Genomic DNA, 27,931 nt, shown 5'->3' with positions numbered 1-27,931 from the left:
ACTGGAGCTCCACTCCTGCTGCTCAGGGGGAACCTCTTCTTTAACCACCACCAGCTGCTGGACGTCTGCAGGAAACAGGAAACACACACAGAGACGTTACAGAGAATAGCTGTTGTGTTCATTACGTCACCGCTCAAAGCCCCGTTTTGAACCCCTTATTTGTCAAATCCTAATTAATATCATAAATACCTATGGCTAATATCTTGTTACATTTATGCACCAACAATTATCGCAGAGAAAAGTAAGTGTCAAAAGATTGTCCGAGGCGCTTAGTGCTGTGCCGAGGAGGGATGAGTCCGAGGCTCCTAATCTTCACTATCTCTGCATGGAGGGATGAGTCTGAGGCTCCTCATCTTCACTAGCTCTGCATGGAGGGATGAGTCTGAGGCTCCTCATCTTCACTAGCTCTGAATGGAGGGATGAGTCTGAGGCTCCTCATCTTCACTAGCTCTGCTCGGAGGGATGAGTCCGAGGCTCTTCATCTTCACTAGCTCTGCATGGAGAAGTTAGCCCTAACATCATTGTTTTTAAATCTGAAGGACAACATCTGAGGTCAAGGCATTTTTTCAAAGGATTAAAACTGTCACTCTTCCGTAACTTTAAAGTCATTCGGAGGTGGGGGGGGGGGGGGGCGTCTCCTCTCCTCTGTGATGAGCTGCTGCTGAAGGGGGTCTCCGCCCTGTGTAGCGGGTGTCTTCAGGATCAGTAAATGAAAACCAACATTCAATGTTCTGGGGAGGACGTTGTCTACCCTGTCTGCACTGTGTAGCTCCTTAAGGCAGGCTGCTGCACCCCAGCTGTCTCACGGAGAGATACCGCAGGTCCTTCCTTCCTGCAGCGATCAGACTATTAGACCCTCCAGAAAAGCGCGATTCTGCGATCGCAGAATTTACCGCATAATTAGCAAAATGGCGCAGATTTAAAAAAATGCCGCATATTTATCAAAAGGCCGCATAATCCCCGCATTTTTCCACACAAAGTTGAGAAAAAAGTTGACTCGTCTTGACGTGAAGTAGTGATGATGATGACGATGACGCGACGTCATCAGCTCGCGCATCACAGAAGGTAAACAACACCGTAGAGTGAACGTGTGGAGCTCATACGAGAGAGAAAACACCAAGATGAAAAAATCTAATCCATCTCATTTACCGACAAACATTTCTGCTAAATACCGGGCAAAGCAGTACACCGATGTCTTGCACGAAAGTGGGGGGAAACTATTCTGCACCCCGTGCAACTGTGTGTTGGAGCATAAGAGAACATCTACGGTGACGACCCACTTTGACTCATTCGAAAATGCTTTCTGCTGCTGCGGACAAGAAAGCCAAACAACTCACGTTCACCGAGGCATCAACCTCCAAAACCCTTTCGAGGGCTACAAGAAACGAGGTGAGTAGCCTACAAGATTGAAGCTGGTCAGATAACGAACAAGTGAATGAAAACAGAATGAGGCGGAGAAGTGTGTGTGTGTGAGAAAGAGAGAGAGTGTGATTAAAATAGCCCAATTGCTTTTACAATAAATAAACATTGAATGTGTTTAATTGTATAGTAAAGGGGTTTAACGTTAGTGGCAGGTTGTGTGTGGGAGAGAATAAATAAATAAGACATCCCCAATATTTATTTTTTTCCGCATATTTAGCATATTTCCGCATATTTCACAACTTCCCGCAATTTCACCGCATAAAATCACATAAAACCCCGCATGTTTGATCGCATAATCAAGGATTTTTGCCCGCGTTTTTCTGGAGGGTCTAGACTATGTGCAAACTGTGCAATATACACCTGGCTGCTAAATCCTAAGAACTGTTACAGGACATGTATTTTGTAAATTGTGTCACTTTTTGTTGTTGTTTTTTTTCTTATATTATTTATTTGTATGCAAGCTTCTACGTAACATTAAGCGGCCTTTGGCTCTTTTCTGTTGTAACAACGTACATTTCTCCTCTGAAAAGTATCCTGATTGATTTGACCTGGGGGCACAACAACACGTTGTCCATGATAGAGATGTCCTGGCCCTTAGCCTAAGTGATCGACCAATCACAACAGAGCCGGCCAGCTAACCATTCAGAGCAGACTGGGCTCTGGTTTCAGACAGAGGCTGAAAAGAGGCAGTATGACAAAGATAAAGAGCTTTTTCAACATTAAAGCATGGAGACATGTCCAAGTGAAGACAATATACTAATACCAACCTAAAAATGAACAGAATATGTCATCCTTGTCGTTGTCCTCAGTCTCTGGTTGTAAATGTCTCTCTGGATCTGAGTTCCTGGCTGGTTCTGGTCCTCCACAGTCCTCTCCATCAGCTTCTGTTTCCATGTGTTCAGCTGAGCTGCTGGCTGGAGGCTCTGCCTCTCTGATCTCCTCAGTTTGAGTTTGATGAAGCTGTGAGGACTGACGACCAACACACTTATGGCTTTTGACCTTATGCCTCCAGGTGAATCTTTTGTCACAAATACTGCAGCTGAATGGTTTCTCTCCTGTGTGGATTCTAAAGTGGTCCTTTAAACTGCCTCTCACTGCAAAAGATTTCTTACAAATTGAGCAGCTGAATGGTTTCTCTCCTGTGTGGATTCTCATGTGGTCATTTAAATGTCCTCCGTGTTTAAAAGATTTTTTACAAACTGAGCAGCTGAATTGTTTCTCTCCTGAATTACGTCTTGAATCACTGACAGAGTCTTGTTTATTTCTCTGAGAGTTTGAACCTGGTTCTCTGGTCTCCTTCCAATCAGCACTGTCTTCAGTGTCAGGTTCAGAAGAGTCTCCAGGGTTGTCCTCAGTCTCTGATTGTAAATGTCTCTCTGGATCTGAGTTCCTGGCTGGTTCTGGTCCTCCACAGTCCTCTCCACCAGCTTCTGTTTCCAGGTGTTCAGTTTGTCTTTGATGAAGCTGAGAGGACTGAGGTTTCTCTTCATCATCTTCACTCTTCACAGGGACAGGAGTGAATGTGGACTTGATGGTATCAGCCTCCTCCAGCCATTGAAGCTGCTCTCCTTCCTGACTGATCCAGAGTTCCTCCTGCTCCTCTTTAATGTGTGGGGGGGGCTCTGGGTCCTCCTGGTCCAGACTGGAGCTCCACTCCTGCTGCTCAGGGGGAAGCTCTTCTTTAACCACCACCAGCTGCTGGACGTCTGCAGGAAACAGGAAACACACACAGAGACGTTAGAGAATAGCTGTTGCGTCATTGCTCAAAGCCCCGTTTTGAACCCCTTATTTTTATATTCCTAATTAATATCATAAATACCTATGGTTAGTATCTTTACATTTATGCACCAACAACTATCGCAGAGAAAGATACGTGTAATTATAATTTGAGTGGTTTGGTACCCCTAAAGTCACATGTGGATACAGCTTGGGACTCGGATTGCCTTTTGTGTTTTAAGGCAGCTCTAAATAGAGATATGAATGATTTAGAAGAGTAACTAGAGCTGTCAGTCAAATGAAGTGCAGTCATGGCCTTACCCCCCATTACACTCAACGAGGTCCGGCCCTCTGTGTTTTTTCTGAGGTGTATGTAATAAAATAAAACACTGAAATGAACAGGGCTCTATTAGACCAAGTCCTTTCTTACTTATGAATATATCATCCTTGTCGTTGTCCTCGGTCTCTGGTTGTAAATGTCTCTCTGGATCTGAGTTCCTGGCTGGTTCTGGTCCTCCACAGTCCTCTCCATCAGCTTCTGTTTCCATGTGTTCAGCTGAGCTGCTGGCTGGAGGCTCTGCCTCTCTGTTCTCCTCAGTTTGATGAAGCTGTGAGGACTGACGACCAACACACTTATGGGTTTTGACCAGATTACCCCGGATAAATCTTTTATCACAAACACTACAATGGAATGGTTTCTCTCCTGTGTGGATTCTCATGTGTCTCTTTAAATCTCCTTTATGTGTTATAGACTTCTCACAGACTGAGCAGCTGAATGGTTTCTCTCCTGTGTGGATTCTCATGTGTCTCTTTAAAGCTACTTTCTGTCTAAAACAATTGTTACAACTGAGCAGCTGAATGGTTTCTCACCTGTGTGGATTTTCATGTGTGTCTGTAAACTTGATTTCTGTGTAAAATAATTGTTGCAAACTGAGCAGCTGAATGTTTTCCCTCCTGTGTGTGTTCTCATGTGTCTCTTTAATTCTCCTTTATGTGTTATAGACTTCTCACAGACTGAGCAGCTGAATGGTTTCTCTCCTGTGTGGATTCTCATGTGTGTCCGTAAATTTCCTTTCTGTGTAAAATAATTGTCACAGACTGAGCAGCTGAATGGTTTCTCACCTGTGTGGATTTTCATGTGTGTCTGTAAACTTGATTTCTGTGTAAAAGAATTGTTACAAACTGAGCAGCTGAATGGTTTCCCTCTTGTGTGGGTGCTCATGGGTCTATTCAGATGTATCTTGCTGCAATTTTCTTTCCCGCACTGAGAGCATCTAAAGCGTTTCTCTCTAGCACTATGTCTTGAATCACTGACAGGGTCTTGTTTATTTTTCGCAGGCTTTGGAGCTGACACAAGTTCTCTGGGTTCCTTCGAATCTCCACTGTCTTCAGTGTCAGGTTCAGAAGACTCTTCGGTGTCAGGTTCCGAAGACTCTTCAGTGTCGTCCTCAGTCTCTGGTTGTAAATGTCTCTCTGGATCTGAGTTCCTGGCTGGTTCTGGTCCTCCACAGTCCTCTCCATCAGCTTCTGTTTCCAGGTGTTCAGTTTTGTCTTTGATGAAGCTGAGAGGACTGAGGTTTCTCTTCATCATCTTCACTCTTCACAGGGACAGGAGTGAATGTGGACTTGGTGATATCAGCCTCCATCAGCCCTTGAAGCTGCTCTCCCTCATGACTGATCCAGAGTTTCCTCCTGTTCCTCTTTAATGTGTGGGGGAGGCTCTGGTCCTCCTGGTCCAGACTGGAGCTCCACTCCTGCTGCTCAGGGGGAACCTCTTCTTTAACCAACACCAGCTGCTGGACGTCTGCAGGAAACAGGAAACACATATTCAGAGAAACTGTAGAGTATTAGGGTTTAAAATCTTACCACGATTAACACTTCATTAACTTTGCAGCCCTTATCCATTCCTTACTTTAAATGCTTGCCTATTGTTTTGCTAAGTCCCGCCCACTGTGTGTTTCTGTTGGCTCGATTGTCTGTCAATTACACCTTTTCAGATGCTCTTGAGAGCTTCAGGACAACAGGTGAGTGAGTACTGTAGCTGATCTAAAACATAGCAACAGTGCTTAGTTTGGAAAGAGAGAGCGTGGGGGCGAAGTTTCTACTTTTCTGTTTGCAGATATGAGTTGCTACATGTTGGTTTGAGTAATAAATGGGCAAGACACTTCACCCCAAATTGCTCCTGTGGGGATTAACCACAGTATTGAGTATGTAACAGGGGTAGACATTAAAGGTAAAATGCCACTGGCCCTCCGGGCTGGTGGAATTGTATTATCACTGGCCCCACCATTGTAACCACTGGCCCGGAGCATTCGTCCAAAGAAAATCGACTAATAATGAAGAAAATGAACACATTTGTTGCAATAGTAATTTATGCAATAACTTTTTATTATTTTTTATTTAACCAGATAAAAGCATTGAGATACAATCTCATTTCCAATGCTGACCTGGCCAAGAAGGCAGCAACGTTACACATAACACAAACAATACAGAGAACATAACTAAGAAAAAAAAAGGCAAAAAAGCAGGTACAACTACATTACTACAACATTTGAATAATCAGTTCTTCCTCATTTTCCTCAATTGTTCATATTTGGTTTATTAAAATAATGATATTGTGGTCATTGTTAAAAAATGTCTGCTATTATTATGAGTATTATTATTTGTATAATGCGCTTTCTGGCTTCCTGTCATTAGGAGTTAGAAATGTAATGGCTATGTAATAGATTAGATTATAACCTTCATTATCCTAAACTGCTGGGACATTTCCCTATAGCCAATACCTTTATATTGTCTACTCTTCACTTACTTGTCAGAATAGGTGGGCATTGATGTACAGAGCCGACAGAAGACCTTGTTTATATTGGCATCATATTGAGAGGTGCAGTGACGCATCCTAAAACCAGGAAGTAAGCTGCTGGTTCCCTCGACAAAAAAGCAATGGGATTTCTCCACAGGGTTTTGGAAAATAGCTGGAAATAGGGTCTGTGGAAACAAACCTGTTTGATAAATGCACGTTTTGTTCAGCCGGATAATCTCCACATGTCTACCCTACTTTTATAATTTTCGAATCATAAATCTAATCGATAGATTATAAAAGGGTTTTAGGATGCGTCACTGCACCACTAGAAGCCAACTCCATCGATCAAGCTGAAACTTTCTCTCCCTCTTCTTCTCATACTCCCTGTCACTCGCCTTTAACTCCTCCGGTTACTTTCTTTTATTTGAAGATCGTTTTTTGCCCGGTGCTTGGCCGGTTACCGCTGGTTTAAAAACATTTTGGCGAATGGTTAGGTGGCACGATAGTCTGTTGTGAAGGAGCGCGCTCACGCTCACGGGAGCCTGCTCGCGCTCACGGGAGCGCGCTCGCGCTCACGGGAGCCTGCTCGGGAGCCTGCTCGCGCTCACGGGAGCCTGCTCGCGATGCGCTCCGCAGGAAACAGCCGTTTGTTTTTCACCCAACAACGACAACCGCCTCACGAAACACTATGTTGTAGCGTTAATAAACGAAACAATTTAACTAAATTGCTTGTCAAAATACCAATACCACAGGACAATTTCTTTTTTTAAAGCAATATTTTTAGTGGCCCGAGCGGGCAAGTGGAAAGTACGTTATGCTGGTCTAAATAGTGCTTCCGGGCCAGCGAGCCATTTATAAATGTTGAGCCCTGTGTAAGTCGCTTTGGATAAAAGCGTCTAACAAGTGACATGTAATGTAATGTAATGATGGTATCTCACAAACTAATTAACCATCATTTTTCTAACCCATTTATTTCAACTACAGAAGTCTGCTGCCAGTGCCACTGGCTCACAGAGAGTGACTACGCCCACTCAGAATCAACGTACCCTCCAAGCTCTTTTTGAGCACCATATTAAGTACCCAAAGGAGTCCAAAGATGCTACAAGGCTCAACAGGGCAGTGGCAGAGTTCATCTGTATAGACCAAATGCCAATATACATGTATGTAGTTAAAAAGGCTGGGTTCAGAAACCTTGTACAGCATCTGGACAAAAGGTATAACCTCCCCTCTAGGAATTTCTTTATGTATAATGACATTCCCAAGATCTATAATGAGACGAGGTCTATAATCAGTACACAGCTGACACCAAAGCCATTCTTCTTCTGCACTACGGACCTCTGGACCAGCAGAACTGTAGACACATACATGGCTGTAACATTCCAGTTCATAACAAAGTCCTGGGAAATGCAGTCCTGGTGCTTAGGATGCTCTGCATTGCACTCTGACCACACAGCTGATACTCTGAAGGAAGCCCTGGAGGAAATTGTCACAGATTCCTGGGGGCTATATATGGCCAAAATGTCTGGTATCACAACAGATAATGCTTCTAACAACCGCAAGGCTTTTCTGACTACACCTGGATACCCTGTTTTGGTCACAACTTTGTCTCATCAGTCCTGCCACTCATGTGGAAGATAAGAGCCTGCACAGAAGATGAGGAAGGTGACCGTCCACTGGCCCTGGAAATGAAGCACAGAATTAGAGAAGACTTAGAAAAGTGATACAATGAGCACGATCTGAAGATGATGCTAAACATCTCCACTTTCCTAGATCCAAGAGAGTACTTTTGTTACGATGGAAGAGGAAGTCAAGAGGGAACTGCTCCTAAAAGCTGACACCGTTATGCTTCCTATGGAGGAGCAACTAGAAGACTCAGAGGACAATAGAGGAGCAGCTGATGCAACTGCAGGGAAGAGAAAAAGAAGTGACCTAAAACTTTTGCTCTGCAGTATCACCTCAGAAAAGAAGGGGGCAGATAATTCTGGAACAAGACAAGATTCTTCCACATCCACAATACCCACAGATAAACTAAATGGTGAGATAACGGACTACAAGCTATTAACAGACATCAGCCCTGCAGAGGACCCCCTGACCTGGTGGAGTCAACATGAGGTACACCTGCCCATGCTGGCTCACTTTGCAAAACAGTATCTGTTAGGGATGTAACGATATATCGAATATCGCGGTAAATAAATGTCTCAATACCGTCGTGAGACTGACAAAATCTACCGCGATTAAAAAAAATATATATATATTGTTTTTTTAACCTTTATTTAACCAGATGGTCCAATTGAGATCATCGATCTCTTTTTCAAGGGAGACCTGTCCAACATGGCAGCAAGTAGGTTACAACATGAACATAAAACAACAGATAACACAAAAGGAAATCGTATTTACAGGGCTACATGTACATACCTAGAGACATTGACAAGTACCAACAGTATATTTACAGTGGGGCAAAAAAGTATTTAGTCAGCCACCAATTGTGCAAGTTCTCCCACTTAAAAAGATGAGGCCTGTCATTTTCATCCTATGTATACCTCAACTATGAGAGACAAAATGAGAAAAGAAAATTCAGAAAATCACATTGTCTGATTTTTAAAGAATTTATTTGCAAATTATGGTGGAAAATAAGTATTTGGTCAATAACAAAAGTTCCACTCAATACTTTGTTATATACCTTTTGTTGGCAATGACAGAGGTCAAACATTTTCTGTAAGTCTTCACAAGGTTTTCACACACTTGCTGGTATTTTGGCCCATTCCTCCATGCAGATCTCCTCTAGAGCAGTGATGTTTTGGGGCTGTCACTGGGCAACACGGACTTTCAACCCCCTCCAAAGATTTTCTATGGGGTTGAGATCTGGAGACTGGCTAGGCCACTCCAGGACCTTGAAATGCTTCTTACGAAGCCACTCCTTCGTTGCCCGGGCGGTGTGTTTGGGATCATTGTCATGCTGAAAGACCCAGCCACGTTTCATCTTCAATGCCCTTGCTGATGGAAGGAGGTTGTCACTCAAAATCTCACGATACATGGCCCCATTCATTCTTTCCTTTACACGGATCAGTCGTCCTGGTCCCTTTGCAGAAAAACAGCCCCAAAGCATGATGTTTCCAGCCCCATGTTTCACAGTAGGTGTTCTTTGGATGCAACTCAGCATTCTTTCTCCTCCCAACACGTCTAGTTGAGTTTTTACCAAAAAAGTTCTATTTTGGTTTCATCTGACCATATGACATTCTCCCAATCCTCTTTTGGATCATCTAAATGCTCTCTAGCAAACTTCAGACGGGCCTGGACATGTACTGGCTTAAGCAGGGGGACACGTCTGGCACTGCAGGATTTGAGTCCCTGGCGGCGTAGTGTGTTACTGATGGTAGCCTTTGTTACTTTGGTCCCAGCTCTCTGCAGGTCATTGACTAGGTCCCCCCGTGTGGTTCTGGGATCTTTGCTCACCGTTCTTGTGATAATTTTGACCCCACGGGGTGAGATCTTGCGTGGAGCCCCAGATCGAGGGAGATTATCAGTGGTCTTGTATGTCTTCCATTTTCTAATAATTGCTCCCACAGTTGATTTCTTCACACCAAGCTGCTTACCTATTGCAGATTCAGTCTTCCCAGCCTGGTGCAGGTCTACAATTTTGTTTCTGGTGTCCTTTGACAGCTCTTTGGTCTTGGCCATAGTGGAGTTTGGAGTGTGACTGTTTGAGGTTGTGGACAGTTGTCTTTTATACTGATAACGAGTTCAAACAGGTGCCATTAATACAGTTAACAAGTGGAGGACAGAGGAGGCTCTTAAAGAAGAAGTTACAGGTCTGTGAGAGCCAGAAATCTTGTTTGTTTGTAGGTGACCAAATACTTATTTTACCGAGGAATTTACCAATTAATTCATTAAAAATCCTACAATGTGATTTCCTGGATTCTTTCCCCCCATTTGGTCTCTAATAGTTGAAGTGTACCTAGGAGGAAAATTACAGGCCTCTCAGCTTTTTAAGTGGGAGAACTTGCACAATTGGTGGCTGACTAAATACTTTTTTGCCCCACTGTATATCTCGCCCTGTCAATAAGCCTCACCTTCTTGGCAAACACTGTATTGTTTTTGAAGTGGTGGAGAGACAATGCACAGTTTGACCCACTGCTGTCACCCATGGCCAAAGCATATCTCTCTGTCCCAGCAACATCAGTACCAAGCAAGAGAGTTTTTTCCACAGCAGGGGATATTGCAAACGCCCAAACATTCCAGCTTCTACCTGGAAATGTGGACATGCTCATATTCCTAAAGGATAACCTTGATGATGCTGAGTGAGTGAGTTAGAGTTGAGTTACTTAAAAAACTAAGTGAAACTTGATTTATTCTATTGCAGGGTCTGATTATTATATTGTTGACACTTTAAAATACTACTATCCTACTAAAATGCTGTACAAATCTGATTTATTATTTAATAAAGAAACAAATTCAAGTACAAAAATAAAAAATATCGCACCATCCCTAGTATCTGTGCATTCCAGCATCCAGCTGTGCATCTGAACGCGTCTTCAGCACATCTGGAAACATCTGCAGTCCTAAGCGTTCTAGACTGACTGAGGAACACTTAGAAACCCTTGTTTTCTTGGCCATAAATCTTAAGGCAAAGTAAATGAATAAAAAATGAAAACCAGCCTGCCACCCTAGGACTAAGGTTTAGTCTGAGTAGGGACATAATCAAGCCAGTTATGCTGATAAACAGTAGGGCTATGTTCTATTTTTTGTCGGAGACCTCATTGTGTTGAATGTCATTTATGTTGTTTAACATACAAATCTATTTTGACAAAAAAGTAGTTAAAGACGATGCTTAATTTTATTTAAAAGGTGACCTATCATGCAAAATGCACTTTTGTACATGAATATGTGTCCCTGGTGTTCCAGTGAACTCACCAAGTGTCAGAAAACACAACTCTCTCTCTTTTCCTCCATACCCAAATCTCTAAAAACAGGGCGGCAACGGATCTGATAGACTGATCCAGATTTGAATTATTTTCTACGTCACAGAAGTGGTGCTCCGCTTAGTGGTCAATTCTCCACCTATCAGGGGAATGTGGGGTTGGGTCACGGCCGGCCATTGCCGCTCGAAAGCGCTGGAGATGCTGTAGTACATATGCCAGGCCTGTAAGTGGCGCTGTAGTCTGCCACAAAAGCAGCGAAGAAGACTCATGGTTGCCCTTCTGTTTATTCTCTGCTGTGGCTCTTTTTCCTCCCTCCCCGAGGCAAGCGTTTGCTCCTGTAATTCAATGCAATCCCTCCCCGTCGAGGCAAGCACTGTAATTCTCTCCGGGAGTCCACCAGCAGATGACAAACACCCACCTGTCCGCCTCTTCCAAGGAACGAGGGGGCTGTGCGGCAGAGTTTCAGTTAGATTTTTTTTCGCCGGTCAAGATGTCCGTTAAAGTTTAAATCTTCCGGACAAAATTAGAAAAGTGCTGGTTACAGGTCTTCTTTGTTATTTATTGAGCTTTAAAACAAATGAATAATGACTCTAAATAATCATATATAAGAATAAAACAAAAACTCTTTTTCTCCCCCTCTTCAGCCCAGCAGCTGATCTCAAAGCATGCTCCCCTCTCCTGCAGGGGGGCGTGGTCAGCTGCAGCTCATTTGCATTAAAGCTACGTCACAGAATCAGCCCCTGCAAAAACAGGGAAATGAGGCATGGCTAAAATGCATGATCTGTTTGGTATTTTAAAAAAAATAAAATAAAATAAAACTATTTATATAGGTATGGCCCTACAATATATGTTTCAAATATAGCATGATATGTCCCCTTTAATACGACTTCTTGTCATTTATTTTATGTATTGTTCTTATTGTTTAAAAGTTTGTGTTATGGTTCTGGTGTGAAATAAAGCACAATAATTACATTTAAGTCAGTTTCCCTTTTTTTAAGAAAAGTATTGAAAAATAATCGGAATCGCAATTCTTGACTTGGTATCGAAACCAAAATGTTGGTATCGTGACAACACTACTATGAGGTGTGATTTGTACCAAAGAACAGACAACTAAGCTGACTGAGCGGAGAACGAACGTGTCAACGTGCGTCAACGCCTCCATCAATTTTGAATGGGTTGACGTAGAATACAGGCGACGTCACGACGATGTCAGACGTCAGGGCGACGTATCATAGGTGCGCTCAAAGTACGCTCTCACGTGGCGGCGGCGTAGCTTAGAAAGCGCTATCTCAGATATGCGTGTTGATAACGTTTAATGTGCTGACTTTTCTTGTACGTTTCACAGTACACCAAACGTCATGCTATTACCAAATTGAAAATGCAAACTTCAGCACTTCAATCGGCCACCCCCTCTCTTAGGGAACGCATGGTTTAGCCCATGGACTCGCTCCAGCACACAAGAGGACTACAAGATGCTGATTTTTTTTGTCTGTCAACCAACGTCAGTTTTCAGTAGTAACACAACATAAACACTGCCATATTGTTTATTATACACTCAGGACAGGGCTGTTTCTGTTTTTGACACTTCGGGTCGTGGCTAAACCTGTCTCTGCGGTCCTGCCTGGGTCTCGTCAGGCTGCTTCCCTGATGGCTTCCACAGGATTGTTGACATCCTCGTGGATTCATCTTCTTATTACAGACATGCATTTCCAAACATTCGGTCTACGTACGCTGTAAAATGTATTATCTCTTACACACGGCATCTATTGCACGTCTGTCTGTCCTGGTAGAGGGATCCCTCCTCTGTTGCTCTCCCTGAGGTTTCTCCCATGTTCCCCTTTAAACTGTGGGTTTTTTCTCCGGAAGTTTTTCCTTGTACGATCGATGTGAGGGTCTAAGGTCAGAGGGTGTCGTTTTCTCATACTGATATTCTGCACAAACTGTGCTGTTGTATTTTCTGTATAGTGTCCTTACTGTAAGGTAATTATTATATATATATATATACACAGCACTTTGGTTCGACCAAAAATCGTTTTTAAAAATGTGCTATAAATAAAACTTGATTTGATTTATAAGGCTACAAAAAAAAACATGTCCTTAATGTTACTCAAGGCAAATACATGTAATATAACTGTTATACTGCAGCTAACTGTAGGGCTACAAACCCCTCATACTGTGAGTGAATAACAACAAAGAGGAGATTTGTATGCAAATACAGGGTCAACTAAGTGATAAAATAAGTGTTGTATAATATATGTTCTTGAATAATGTTATTTCATAAATAGTTGTTAATATAATGATTACATTTTCTCCTTATTCAGTTCCACTATCAGATGATAATGTTGATGGTGGTGATGTCTCTGAGGGAGAGATGCAGGCAGACCTCAGTGCTAGGACAGAACTGGCAGGTACAGAGGAATGTTTCAATAGGCTATGACTATGAAAACACTGAATAAAACCAAAGGAAAAGTAATGACAACAGTATAAGCAAGCTATGTTCATGTTCTCTCAATAAGTTACTATATAGTTATTGATAAGAGTTGAATCCATATGCTGGTTCTTATTCAGTACCAGCAGATGCCGAGAAGGTTGAAAAGTCAAGATTCAGGGTCCAGCACAAGGGAAATTGCAACTGAGGAGAAAGACAGCGAAAGAGACGCACAGGAAGTTGACACAGAGAGGCCTTTTGATTATTTTGCTCGCCCTCAGCCAACCACCCACAACAAACTTCCAAGAAAGCCATTCCCAAAGTATTCCACAGCAAGGATGGGACAAATAGGAAATGGTTAACTTACTGTGAATCATCGCACTCTCTATATTGCTCGCTCTGTCTCATGTTTGCCAGGCCTGCCAGTGACAATGCTTTTGTGAAAGGAGGCATGCAGGCATGGAAGCATGTTCATCAAAGAATTGAAGGAGCATGAAAGAAGCGGGTTGCATCAAGATAGTGCAGATGCATATTGGATATCTATGCAGCTGATATCAGTAGCCAAAGTGCACCAGATTGATGCATTTAACTGCAAAATTAAAATAAAAATCTTCCCGGGGGAGCATGTCCCCTCTAGGGCTGTATCCGAATATCCGAATATTCGGTCGTTGGCTTACTATTCGGGTTTCAATTTCGTTATTCATACATGTTCACTTGGATAGGCTCCCAAATACATATGCACACTTTTTTTAAACAATATCCTATGTCCATGTGTTTCTATTTGGTAAGTAGATTTATACACTACACACATTACGGATTAAACTGATATCACAATTTAGTTACTCTCTTTCAATACATATACTGTAATTGGAAATAATCATGTGTGGTGTCCTTGTTTTGTCCGTCCTTGAGCCAGGGCTCTTTTGTATGTAGGTTATTCTTGGTTTTAGAATGAATTCAGTAATGGTGTGTAACAGAAATAATACATCATTGGATAGTGTTTCTCAAATGAAGGGGGGAAATAATGAAATAAAGTCATGTATGAAGACTCAGTGCGAGTTATTACTTTCTTCCTTTACTTGGCATTCTTCAACAATACACAGACATTGCAGCACATGGTTTCACGTCTTTGTTCAGCCTCTCTCAGCAGTAGAGTAATGTGTTAGTGAACCTTTGTTTCCTCCTGACAGAAGCACTTAAAGATATGCTCATTCTTGTGGCCAAAGGGGGCAAACAACTCTTGTGTTCAGATTAGGGCTCCAACAAACGACTAATTTGATAATCGATTAATCTATCGATTAATGAAACGATTAATCGACTATTCTGACTATTACTGTATGCCTTGCACAATTTCTCAAACGCTCTTATTTAGCCATCAACTTTTAGATTTAGCTTGAGGTTGTTTTAAGCATGTGGAAACTAACAATGAAGACAATAAAGATGAATACTTGATTCAAAAATACATCTAATATTGAATTAACTTAACAAATTGTGAACAGAATTAACATTGCTTTTTATTTAAATTAAATAAATAATATTTCACATCAAAAGAAACAACAGTGTTTTAACAAATCATATTAAATAATGTGATGACAGAACTGTAAACAGAATAGCTGAAACTTTAACAAACTAAATAACTCAGTTACCTCTAATCATTAACCCATGTTTGTATAATTGAGTTAACTCCGTGTGTGGCTGCTAGCATACATAACACCTGACGTGGAAACGTTCCTCGTGGATGGGGCTACAGAGCTGCTAGAGAGACAGTCGAACCCGGTGCATTCCTCCGTCTGAATGTGGAGCACTTTTGCTAAATGTTTAGACAAATTGCTCGTGTTACTGCCCTTACATGATAAACTCTTATTGCACTATTGTCAACGAGCATTGTCCACATCGAGACGGGTAACATTTAACCACACCTCGGAGCGCTTCTCTCCGCCATCCCCGCCGTGTGTTGCTGCATGTAGCAGCCGCGTGTGTAAACTGCCCACCCCCTCGCACACAGACGGGGGAGAGATCTCGTCTGCGATATAATGTTTTTGTAGCAATAATACATGACATATATTTTAAATGTCTCCAGTAGCCTACCGATAAAAAGACCGATAACGTTGGAGCTTAACGGCGTGTAAAACACACGTGATGATGTCACCAACGAATCGACGACTGAATTAGTTGGCAACTACTTTGGTTGTCGATTTTAATCGATTAAGTCGATTAGTTGTTGCACCCGTAGTTCAGATGTATGCTTGAATGCAGGAAAATGTAGCACAGTGACTATTTTGTCAACTAAACATCATAAAACAATACATATTTTAGTAAACGGGACATTATAATCTCTGCATTAACTCTATATTTGCCTCTGCCATGGTGCCGAAATGAAATAAACAATATAGGGGTTGCTTCTTCTCCTAACTTCTATGCATACTGCATCCCTCCATATAAAATAAACCATAAACAAATACATAAAGTCGTGTTCACTGCAGCGATCTATTTTACACACTATACTATATGAAAACGTGGTGATATACAGTTTTCTCCTGGAGACCAAGGGAAGACAGGCTTCTCCTGTTTTTTCAGCTATTGTTATCATTTTGATAATTAAAAATATATATTCTTGTCTGTGGTTGTTTTGGGGTCCAGGGCATACAAGAGGTGTAACATTAGTTTAATACCAAAACTATATTGAAACAGTGTCTAGCTTGAACAGCAACAAAGTAGCTGTAACATTACTGGGTTATTTGGTGATAACTAAGTAAAGTAACTTCAGACGCAGACGTCACGTAGCTTCTCAGACGAGAGGGGTGGCAACGAGTGTCACGTTACTTCTCTCGCGGCATAGTTCACGGCATGGTAGACGACTATCAACACGATTGGCTGCTCAGTTAGTTCGTTCTTTGGCACAAATCACACCTCATAGTTCACCTTCCTACCAGACATGAATGTCTACGTCTCCGGTATAACAATAAACGTTGAATACCCTGCTGAAAAACCAGCATAGACCAGCTTAAGATGGTTGCTGGTTTTAGGCTGGTTTAGTTGGTTTACCAGGCTGGACAAGCTGGCCAGGCTGTTCTTGCTGGTTCAAGACCAGCCTGGTCAGCTAAACCAGTATAGCCCAGCATGGTAACCGGCAACCCCCCTGAACCACGGAAATGCTCCCGAGCAAGTTTAGGGAAAAGGAAAAGTGAAGCTCTAACCACCATACCGATGGTAACTAGAGAGCAATGGCGGCGGCAGGTGCAGTGGGTGCAGTCACAGCTCTCTTAATACACGCAATACTTTTGAACTTTGTAAGACCTGTTGACATAAACCAGCAACAAAACGCACAATATGCAAACAAGGCTGATCTGTTGAGCCAACAAACCCATACAACTCTTGGAAACTTTGAATATGGGAAGCACACTCTAGCGGTGTCTCATTTTTCCATCTTTATACAAATGGCTAAAGAAACACTCAAAGCCACAAGCTCGCCTTCAACAAAGTAATGCACTGCTACTCACCATATGTCTGCTGCTATCTGGAGATATTCATCCGTGCCCTGGTCCATACCAAACTACACCAGAGAATCAAGCCAACATCACGGCGGATGCTACACGCAATACACATTTCCAACAGAGTGCTGTTTGGCCTACCCCGGGTGTGGAAGCTGGAGTGGAAGTCGCGGCGGACGGCTGTGGGCTGGTTGGAGCTGCGCGGTTCGAGGCTGACCTACTATGACGGACTACTGCGAGGAGCGGGGGGGACGATGCACCAGCACGGCAAGACATTCATAACACCGCTGTATCTGGGTGTAATAATCCACGTACATTTGGAAACAGTACAACTCAAAAGGTAAACAGGAAACAGGTGAATCCGGCGATCACGAAGAACAGGAACCGGAGTATCTTTCAAACTGTGAATCACTCAAGGACAGTCTGGGATCCCAAAGCTAAGCCAAAGGGCCTTTTAGGTGGACATTTGAACATACGAAGCATTAAATCTAAAAGTGAGAAAATCCAGCATCTTTTACTGGACTCTAATCTAGACTACCTGTGTTTATCTGAGACCTGGCTTCATGAGTCCGCTCCTACAGCAGCCTTTGACGTGCCCGGTTTTAACATTTACCGGAGAGACAGACGCGGCTCGAAAGGGGGCGGGGTTACGGTGTATGTGAAGGATAGCATCCAGTGTAGTGAAATTCAGTGGTCTAATTGCAATGAACTAGAATGTGTTGGTGTCAATATAACTGTCACCACAAATGTCATTTGTTGTAATAGCTATCTATCGGCCTCCTTCTTCAAACAATCAATTGTATGAGAATTTTAGGAAATTATTAAGAGAATGTAATTTTAACAAAGAAGTTATTATAATGGGCGATTTTAACATCAACTGGGAGGATAAATCTGTTAGAAAGAATCTTAAACAGATAACCGATAACTTTGACCTTGTGCAACTGATCAATGGACCTACAAGAATCACTAATTCCACCAGGACACAAATTGATCTAATTTGTAGTAACAAACCAGAGAGAATTTTTAAATATTTTAATATGTTAACTGGTCTCTCTGACCACAATATGATTCTAATCGCCAGGAACCTAACCAAGAGGCGATTTAGCCCTTCATTCATGAAAAATGATTATTTTGGAATTCGCAAAAACAAATATGAGACCTTTATAAATGCTGTTCAACATATTAAATGGGATGATCTTTTGCTGGGAATAGACCACGAAGACGACAGTAAAATGTTCTCAAAAATATTAAAGAACACTATCAGAGATTTCAATTGCAAATTCAAGCAGAAAAATAAGACAAAAAACTGTCCCTTAAAATAAATAAATGACGATATTTTAAAACTGATGAAAGAACGTGATCTAGTCCTAAAAAAAAAAATCAATCAAAACTAAACTATGCCATGACAGGCATCACTTTGCTATGCTGAGGAACAAAGTCATTAAGAAATTACGGAAGGCTAAGGCAGACTTCTTCTTGACTATAATAGACAAGGCAGGGGTTAATTCTAAAATGATCTGGAAACAGTTAAAACTATTCACTGGAAATAAATATAAGGAAAGAAAACAGCTTGAACTTAAAGTCAATGGAAAGTTTATAAACAATCCAGCTGACATAGCTGAAGTTTTAAACCACTACTTCATCGATTCTGTTGCAACCATTGCACAGTGTTTCTCACCTGACTGCACACATTTTTGTTATGTTAATACAATTGAGCCGGCTTTCAGCATAAGAAATATCACTGAATCTGAAGTTATAAAAGTGATTGGATCACTTTAAGCACCGAGAACAAAGGATATACTTGGCATGGACATGCTAAAAAATCTCAGCAGAACACTTTATAATCCTATTTCCAAAATGATTAACCTCTCCTTCAGTCAGGGAATGTTTCCAAGTGTTTGGAAGCCGGCTATAGTTATCCCAATATTTAAAAAAGTGGAGACCCCATGTCTTCCTGTAACTACAGGCCAATTAGTATCCTTCCTACAGTGTCAAAGGTTGCTGAGAAACTTGTGTCTGAGCAAATCATTGACCATTTAAACACGAGTACATTTTCTCTGCATCCAATGCAATTTGGCTTTAGGGCAAAATACTCAACAGAGACCGCCAACTGTTTTTTCACAGAACAAATCAAATCAAAAATGGATAAAGGTGGTGTTGTAGGAGCTGTGTTTCTTGACCTAAAAAAGGCTTTTGACACTGTTAATCATAAAATACTCATATCTAAGCTTTCCAGTTTTAACTTTTCTTCACAAACACTTGGATGGTTAGAATCATATCTGTTTAACCGATCTCAGTATGTGAGAGTTCAAAATCATGAATCTGCTGACCTTCATCTTTTGACAGGGGTCCCACAAGGTTCAATCCTGGGACCATTACTATTTTCGCTCTATATAAATGATTTACCATCTGTATGTCCTGACAAACATCCAAATGTATGCAGATGACACTGTAATATGTACATCAGGGTTTCCCACACATAGACTATACTTGGGCGGGCCGCCCAGGTATATTAACGGCCGCCCAAGTATATTTCGCGACCCATTTATATATATATATATTTTTTTTTATAAATTTTTTTTTTAATATTTTTTTTTTTTATTCCTCCGTGACCACGACGCCATCTGCGATCGATTAACTTGTAGACAATGATCCCTCGCTCCCTTGCTCTGATCTCGCCTCCTTCTGGCCTGTTAAGTGGCCTGCCTCACACAGGGTGACTGGCTGTCCACATGATGTGGCCTGCTGACATGGCCACTGTCATACAGATCATAAATCAAAGCCCTTGATTGGTCTCTGTGTGTAATTCAAGCTCGGGATAACCTCAGCTCAGGTGAGGTAAAGGACTCTCTGAGTGTTTAGATAGTTAACTTAGTCTAAGTTCTCAGTGGGTCTCAAACGGTGTGGTCACCATTTATGTAAACACATATTTCCATTTGAGAGGGTAGTGATTGGTCTAATGGATAGTGAGGTGGGCTGAAGATCGGAAGGCTGTGAGTTCAAATCCCGCCAGGAACACCACCACTAGTGTGCCCTTGAGTAAGGCACTTAGCCCTTAGTTACTCCAGGGAGAATGTCCCTGTAATCGGTCATTATAAGTCGCTTTGGATAAAAGCGTCAGCTAAATGAAATGTAATTTGATTAGTAAAATATGCATGAATAAATAAATAAAAAGTTAACTAGGTGAAAAAAGGTAAGATACACTTTTAAAACTTGTTGAGAGAAAACTAGTCTTTGCTGCTGCCTCAAAGAGGAGCAGGGGGAGAGGATGGAGAGGGGGGAGAGGAGGGAGAGGAGGGGGGGAGAGGAGGGAGAGGAGGGAGAGGAGGGGGGAGAGGAGGGAGAGGAGCAGAGGGAGAGGGAGGAGAGGAGGGAGAGGAGCAGGGGGAGAGGAGGGAGAGGGAGGAGAGGAGGGAGAGGAGGGAGAGGAGGGAGAGGAGGGAGAGGAGGGAGAGGAGGGAGAGGAGGGAGAGGAGGGAGAGGGAGGAGAGGAGGGAGAGGAGGGAGAGGGAGGGAGAGGGAGGAGACAGGAGAGGCTGATTCAGGAGCACAGACACACTCACAACTATAAATGAACCAAAACTAAATTAATAAACAAGTTTCAGTGTTTTTTTCATATTGGAAATGGTATGTTGTTGGTTATGGCCTTGATTTTATGATTATTGAAATGTATACAGTTCTGTTAAATATAGGTGTTTCCATAGATCTAGTCTCTTTATTTTCCCCTCAAAATGCACCAGATTGATGCATTTAACTCCAAAATAAAAAATAAAATCTTACCGGGGGGGCATGCCCCTGGACCCCCCTAGAGGATTTGAGGTCGACCCCCACTAAAAAAAAATCACATGGATAGGTTCCTAAATACATTAATAAATACATTTATTTTTTTAAATAGTAACCCATTTCCATATGTTCATGTGTGGGTAGTAGATTTAAACTATAGGGCTATCATTATGGACCCTGCCTGTACCTGTTCGCTCTGCCATCGCGTGAAGGGTCTGCTAACAAGCGACCAACAGAAAGGTTAATGTTGTTGCACGTCACCTCAACCCCCCCCCGCTACCACCACCCCCCAAAGTATATTTCAGATCTGTGGGAAACACTGGCAGTTAATGGACCAGCACCAGAGGCATTCCCATACACACAGGCGTTGGAGCTGTTCTTCATGAAATCCCAGAAAGATGAAGTGCTCTGACAAACAGTGCCATCTTTGCGCAAAATGATTATACCGGAATGAAAAGTCAATAAATAATGTTGTTAAAACTTTTTTTTTCGCGGGTACTTACACCAAAAAATAATGTGATACTGTGAAAAGTAACGTTTTAGTTACTTAAAAAAAGGGCTCCCATTAATGCCCTTATAGCCTTCATTTCAGTACTGTTATTGCATTGGAGAATAATACAATCTGTTGATCAACTTGACATGCATTATATGCAATCTGGATTGCATCGATATTAGCTGGCTTTCCATTTTTGTATATTCTTTCTCCAGGTAGTTGGAAAAAATGTTCCGTCCCATATGCCGCCCGGACATGCTATCATGCTAACTAGCTCCCTGAAAGCGGGTGACTCCACTGTAGCAATAGCCTGCATGTGTTCTACAACATACCGTGCAATGGCTTTATCGACTTTCCCCTGGCTAGCAGTCCCTTGGTTAAAATCCAGCCGCTGTTGCTTAGGTGGAGGTGGAGTGGTGTTGGATGAGTCTCTGTGGTCTTAGTTACTAGCTTCGTCCCAGCATGTTGTTTTTGCAGATGTTTTAAGAGATTTGAATTGCTGTTTTGGGCAGTAGATAGGCTCTTTGACCCGCCAGGACACAACTTACATTTAACAGAAACTTTATTTTCTTTGTGCTCGACAAAAGTGACATTGTGAGAATATCTCCAGGTGGAGAAACTAGACTTGAGCTCCGCCGCCGCCATGATAGTAAACAACACAAACACGCCCACAGCGCGTCTCCGCATGTGGCACAGGAAGTATCTAAGTACATTTACTCAAGTACTGTACTTAAGTACAGTTCTCATCTCTGTTCGCCTGGCTGTTGACTATATAAAAAAAACTAACGCAGTAACGGAGTAACGCACCATGTAGTAACGGTAACGGAGTTACTGAGTTTAAAAAGTAATGCGTTAGAGTACTAGTTATTGCCAAAAATAACGGCGTTACAGTAACGCGTTACTTTGTAACGCGTTAGTCCCAACACTGGTCACAATACAAGTACCTTGGAGTCATGATTCAACACTCAATGTCAAGGCTCAGGTTAAAAAAATATGTAATAGGGTCAAATTCAGTCTGTCGAATTTTAGGTTCACCAGAGATTACATGTCAATTGAGGCATCTCTGATGTACACACACTCTATGGTTCTCTCACACATCACCTACTGTTTAACTACCTGGTCACATGCCAGTACAACAACATTAAAACCACTGGAGACATTGTACAAATAAACACTCAAAATACTGGACAAAAAAATCTGTTTTTTCGCATCACTGCCCAATACTCAAAAATACAACTTGCTAAACTGCGAAAACCTCATTAAACAAATGCTTGCCTTTTTTACAAGATTGTCAACGGCCTTACCTCACCTCCTCTTAGACAGTTTATTAACATACGCACAACTGCAACTAGGGTAACAAGAGGTGCAGCGAGAGGAGATTGCATTATTCCACTCAGAAAAAGTTCTTTCAGTCAGTCTTAATTTTCTGTTAAAGCTGCTCAGCGATGGAACTCAATCCCACCTCCAATCAGAGACCAGACCACATTCACTTTATTTAAATCAAATCTCAAAATATGGTTAGTGAGGAATCAGCTCTGCCAACACTGACCCAATCTTCTGCTCCTTACAACCTGTGTTTTAACATGTTCTTTTGTTTTGTTTTATTTGTTTTGTTTTAATGTTCTGTATTTTAAATAGTTTTATTTAAGTATTCCAGTAATGTGTGTTGCATGTTTTAAATGTATTGTATTTACTTGTTTAAAATGAAATGTGTTTTAGGTTGACTTTTAAAATCTGTCCAGGGACTACAGATGAAAAATAGCCTCTTGGCTAACTCTGGCACATTTACAGAAATGTTCATTAGTGTGCACTGTACCCGTTAAATAAATGAATAAATAAAAAATAAATGGATGTCATGCTGGTCTATGCTGGTGAACAGTGGCGGCGCCAGGGTATGGCTGGGGTAGGCTACAGCCATACCAAGAAATGGATTAGCCCCACCATGAAAAATGATGTTAAAGTAAGCAAAATAAAGTCCGCCAACTCGCGGAGTAAATTGCACAGACAGCAGTTAGTAAGATTGATTTCAGTAGCCACTTGTCTGGAAATACCGAAGACTATAAACTGTTTTGAAAACTTTTGTCACGTAGTGATCGTCTCCTCAATAGAACATCTTTGATAATGTCTTCTGGCCAATCAGAATCACGATAACGGCGTGGTGTTGTTGCAGGAAGTCCCGACGGAGAATACTTTGTCTGTAGTACATCTCTATATACATCGATACAACATTACGTGTTGATAGAAATCAACACGTAATGTTGTATCGATGTATATAGAGATGTACTGCAATGAAATAAGACCCCACGGTTTGATGATTGATAGGTGTGTGGGCTGTCTTTCATTTTGACACACAGAACAATGGGGGCTATCCACCCTTATCCACAATGTAATTCACACAGCCTCTTCCCTCTTCTCTGTGAGGAGCAGCAGGTTCAGTTTTCAGAACAAAGTAACAAAAAACTAAAATGGCATTCATTTTTTTAAATGTGTAGTAATAGATGTATTTATTTTTTTCTCAAGAGAGTACCAGAATTTGTATTTTATGTTAGTATTTCAAAAAATCTCCTGGGGGAGAATCCCCCCAGACCCCCCTGCAGGGGTTGGGTTTTCAGCATGTCTACTCTTTCACCTGTGGGGAAATGGCAGGATTGGCTCCAGGTCGTCCTTTTTATTTACTACAACACAAATGTGCCTTTTTATTTCATACAGTTCAATTTGGATTGAGGAAATAATCTAAACCTCACGCGTGGCGTTTCACTGTCAAGGGGAGCGTGTATGTAATTACATTGCAAATACTGACTTGAGCCCCACCACTGTATGGGTTAGCCCTACCATAGATTACCCAACACAAATACTCTGGAGCCACCACTGCTGGTTATGCTGGTCTGCAGCAGTCTTGCTGGCGAAACTGAAATAAACACAGACAGACAGAGAGGGCGGGACACGGCAGTGGTTGAAACAAAGCGGTATGTTTTGACTGGCACTAACGGTCGAGGACTGAAGATCAGTTGAACGTTTCTGTGACTCCGCCTAGCGGCTGCTCTTCTGAGAGGCACCGCTCTGACAGCTCGGACTACTGGGAAACGCGCTAAATGTCCTTCTGGAGGGTAGCAACACTACACAATTTCACCAATTCTGAGAGTAAAAGCTTTCTCGAAGGTTCGTTTTGCTTTCTTACAACGTTAAGTTAATGTTAACTTAACCTTACGTTTGCTAGGAGGCTAGCTGTCTTAGCTAACAACAATTAGCAGCTAACATTTTCTGCAGTTTGTGTTTCCCCTAAAAAATGTGATGCAGTTATAAGTTTACTTAACGTTATCTTACAAGTTGAGTTACGTTTATTTTAAAATCGTCAATGTAATGCCATTAGAGGTGTTGTGTTAAACATAAAGTTAGCCAACTGTAGCTCTCTACCAAAGGTTAGCATGTTAAGCTATACTTTGTGTGGCAGCTAGCTTAATACAAAGAGGGTTTTTGTGCTTCATTGTAAACTTTTCTTACAAATGTGTGTTAATCTACCTGAAATTGTGGGGACAGTTGTTTTCCTACTCAATGATACAGACCATTGTTGAGGAGATGTAAAACATACATATACTTTGAGTAATGTTACTTTGCTGCTAAAAAATGAAACATTATCAGATGAGGACATCACCAAAGTGTGTGAGTCTGTCAGGGTTTGATCTGTTCTCTGCATGTCATACAGGGCCTATGTACACACTGCTCTGGTATGAATTAAAAATATAATTGTAAAATCTAAGTCTCGCTCTTGTCATCGTTCAGGCTTTGCATTTGAACCCCTATGACTGGTTGCGGACTTGAAGGGAACGACTTCCTGGCCTTCCTGACATCCAGGAAAAAGGTGAGATTCTAATCTATTTCAATGCCAAAAGCAAGTTATTGTTTTTAACTTTTTAATATGATTTTTTGGGGCATTTCAGTTTTATTGGACAGTAGAGATCTACTGGAAACAGTGGAGAGGGAGGAGATGATATGCAGCAAAAGACCGAGCCGGATGGTTGCTGCTCCGTGTGGAACGTGTTCTATCAAGTAAAGCACTTTGGTACCCAGTTATTTGTGGTATTGAGTTTGAATTTAGCCTTTGGAAGGTCATTTCCAACAGTGCATTGTAAAGACCTAAAAAAACAGGCTCAGGTTAAAGCTTGACATGATTTGGTATTTTACTTAAGAGGATGTTTGTCCTCCTGTCTTCTCTTATTTCCTTATCTTTCTTTCAGGTGTAACGTCTACCAATGGTTGTACATGACACAACCTCTTTGCTGTCCTACTAGTCAACCCTCCTGATCAGAGCCTTTCCTAAATAGTGCTAAGTTGTTTTACAGTTCAGTGTACGTTAATTTAGCAACTTAATGCTGTTGAATAAACCCTATATATATATATATATATATACACACACATATATATATACACATACACATCCATCAGTAATCAATAAAACAAATCATCCAACACAAAATAGAAGAAATCTGGACCTATTCTATTTCTTTTTATACCACAGCATCTATTGGGACTGCTCATTGATGTCATCAAGAGCCATCGAGTCTACCTTTTGTAGTCGGCCTCTCAGAATGTTTAGCATTTCTTTGTCTCGTAACATTCCTATAATCATTTGTTTTTTTTATTGTTGATATTGTTTTTTTCTTTATTTTTGTTGTGAGAATCACTTTGCAATTGTGTAAGTGCTATATACATAGGTATACTATAAACTATACTATACTTATTGTTGTTACCATCATTACTATTATTAATAATGTCTTCTATGTTTTCTTTATTTATCGCTCTAGAAAGGTTCAAAAAGTTCCCTGTACATGGAACCATGCCTGTCCTCTGTTCCACATGTCTTCAGTCCGTTCTGGACACCATGACTCGGACACTAGTTCTACCAAGGCTCATTAGAGGTAAGCAGTGGTAGGAGAGTGGAGTTATCTTTGTATTTAGGCTGCAAGTCGACAAGAATAGATTACAAATCGCTTACAAACTGGTTCAGACAAGAGGCACCATGTGTTACGCAGGTGTGGCGCTGATATAGTTGATATAATATGCGGTTGAACTTTAAAATTAAATCATTTCCGGTGCAGAGACAAACACTCGCGGTGGATGTATAAAGTACATACTGGTGTTAATCAAATATAGCGTATATCCCTCAATTTAAAAGGTGTAAAGTAATATATCTATCATACTGTAGATCCTACACATCCACTGGAGGTAGATTCTGAAAGTATAATATACACTTCTCACTAGAAATGTAATCATAAAGCATTATTATGGCCAAACTATCCTACAATTTAGGATTTTCCACTGAAAAAAGTGTTGGATTCAAGATTCAAAGGTTTTATCATCATATGCTGAGCAGTGTAGAAATGTCAATGAAATTCTTCTGACCTGAGCTCCTCCAACAATGCAACATATATAATAAATTACAAAAATAAAAAGTAGTGGAGAAATGTTTATATACATGTAATATAATATGATATTTACAAGAGCAGAATATGAAATTAAATAATGTAAATTAAGAAACACATTAAATACGGTGTATTGCGTGGATAATAGACCCAATCACAGTGAATGTTCAAAACTAAATTTGATAAATGTTTTTTTCATCTCACAGTGCACATATTTAAGTAATCATAACACAAAGCTAAAAGTTCATCTGTTTTCCTTTCTCTTTTCAAGAGTGCTTCAGAGGATGGCTGAATTCACAAAACGTGGAGAAGACCGAGAGGGAGAAGTTGGCCGGTTACTACATTTCACAAAAATACAGGACCTTGTGAAAAACGGAAAGAAACAATTGAAGGAAACTGCTTAAAAATATGAAGTAATGGGTGTTTTGAAAATGTTTTCAAATGTGTGTTAATGTTCATTGTGTGTTATAAATTATTGTCCTGCTTCTAATCATTAGATGTATGAGTATTTATTTACAGACATTCTATATTTTCTGTTACCTTTCTGGTAAGGTAGGTGCTCTGATCTGAAATGATAGATGTTCATTGAGCTACTGCAATTGGGTGAGAGTGTTTCATCATCATCATATATGACCAGCTTAACCATCAAGTAATTCCAGTTAAAGTTCTACTCAAGATCATACCAGTCTGACCAGCTAATGGTGACCAGCTAGAACACTGTGACCACCAGCTTTTACCAGCTAAACGAGCTATCCCGACCAGCTAATGGTAACCAACTAGACCACAAACTAATCCAGCCTAATATTGTTATTAGCTGTTTATTTTTCAGCACGTCGTAGTCTGGAGTATTGATTGTACATACAGTACGAGAACAAAACACCCAATACTCACAATCAGTTATTAAAGTAAGTTAAACCCAATACTCACATTTATCCGTTATTAAAGTAAGTTAAACCCGATACTCACGTTTATCAGTTACTCCTCACGTGCTGCCTTCTCTCTGAGACCGGACCGACATTTTCTTTGTTTTCACGTCACCGGCGCGCATTGCATCCTGGGATACGGTGGGCTACGAGGAAGAGGACTCTTCGGGAAAAGAAGAAGAAGGCCGCATTCCAACCCGCCCCTCCCCCCTCTCTTCTGTCTGTCCGCAGAATCAGAAGTCCTTTATTGGTCCCACAGAGGGACATTAACATGGTTACAGCAACAGTGGAGATAGATGCTGCTCCCAGACCGTAGTGGAGGAATACAGGGGAGGACTCTCTGCAGTCTTCCCGGACTGAAGCACCAGTCTTCGGCTTCAATAACCCACTCTGAAATTAGGCAGCCAGGCAAGCGGTTCCTTGGGAGGTCGCTGTGTTTCCTCAGGACTTTGTTATACAGCTAACTGGAGACAGACTGATTACTGCTGCTACTCCCGCTCTCTTCCGGACACACACTACGCTCGCTCACTCTCGCT

At 41.4% G+C, this 27,931-nt stretch overlaps 1 protein-coding gene across 1 annotated transcript; it reads right to left on the bottom strand.

The window, feature by feature from the left end:
* On the bottom strand, positions 1-27,911 carry LOC117542283 (zinc finger protein 260-like; the record flags this gene model as incomplete). The annotated part of the gene is given in 6 exon segments (XM_034209852.1): positions 1-65; positions 2,190-2,300; positions 2,847-3,128; positions 3,569-3,985; positions 3,988-4,942; positions 27,439-27,911. Coding segments are annotated over 5 exon segments (1,617 nt in total), but the record flags the coding sequence as incomplete, so codon positions are not given.
* Between the last annotated feature and the right edge of the window lie 20 nt (positions 27,912-27,931).

The sequence above is a fragment of the Gymnodraco acuticeps genome, unplaced genomic scaffold (genome assembly GCF_902827175.1).
Source record: "Gymnodraco acuticeps unplaced genomic scaffold, fGymAcu1.1, whole genome shotgun sequence".
Classification (NCBI taxonomy): Eukaryota; Metazoa; Chordata; class Actinopteri; order Perciformes; family Bathydraconidae; genus Gymnodraco; species Gymnodraco acuticeps.
The sequence above is the reverse complement of the archived record's forward strand: the minus strand, read 5'-3'. Positions and strand labels throughout refer to the sequence as shown.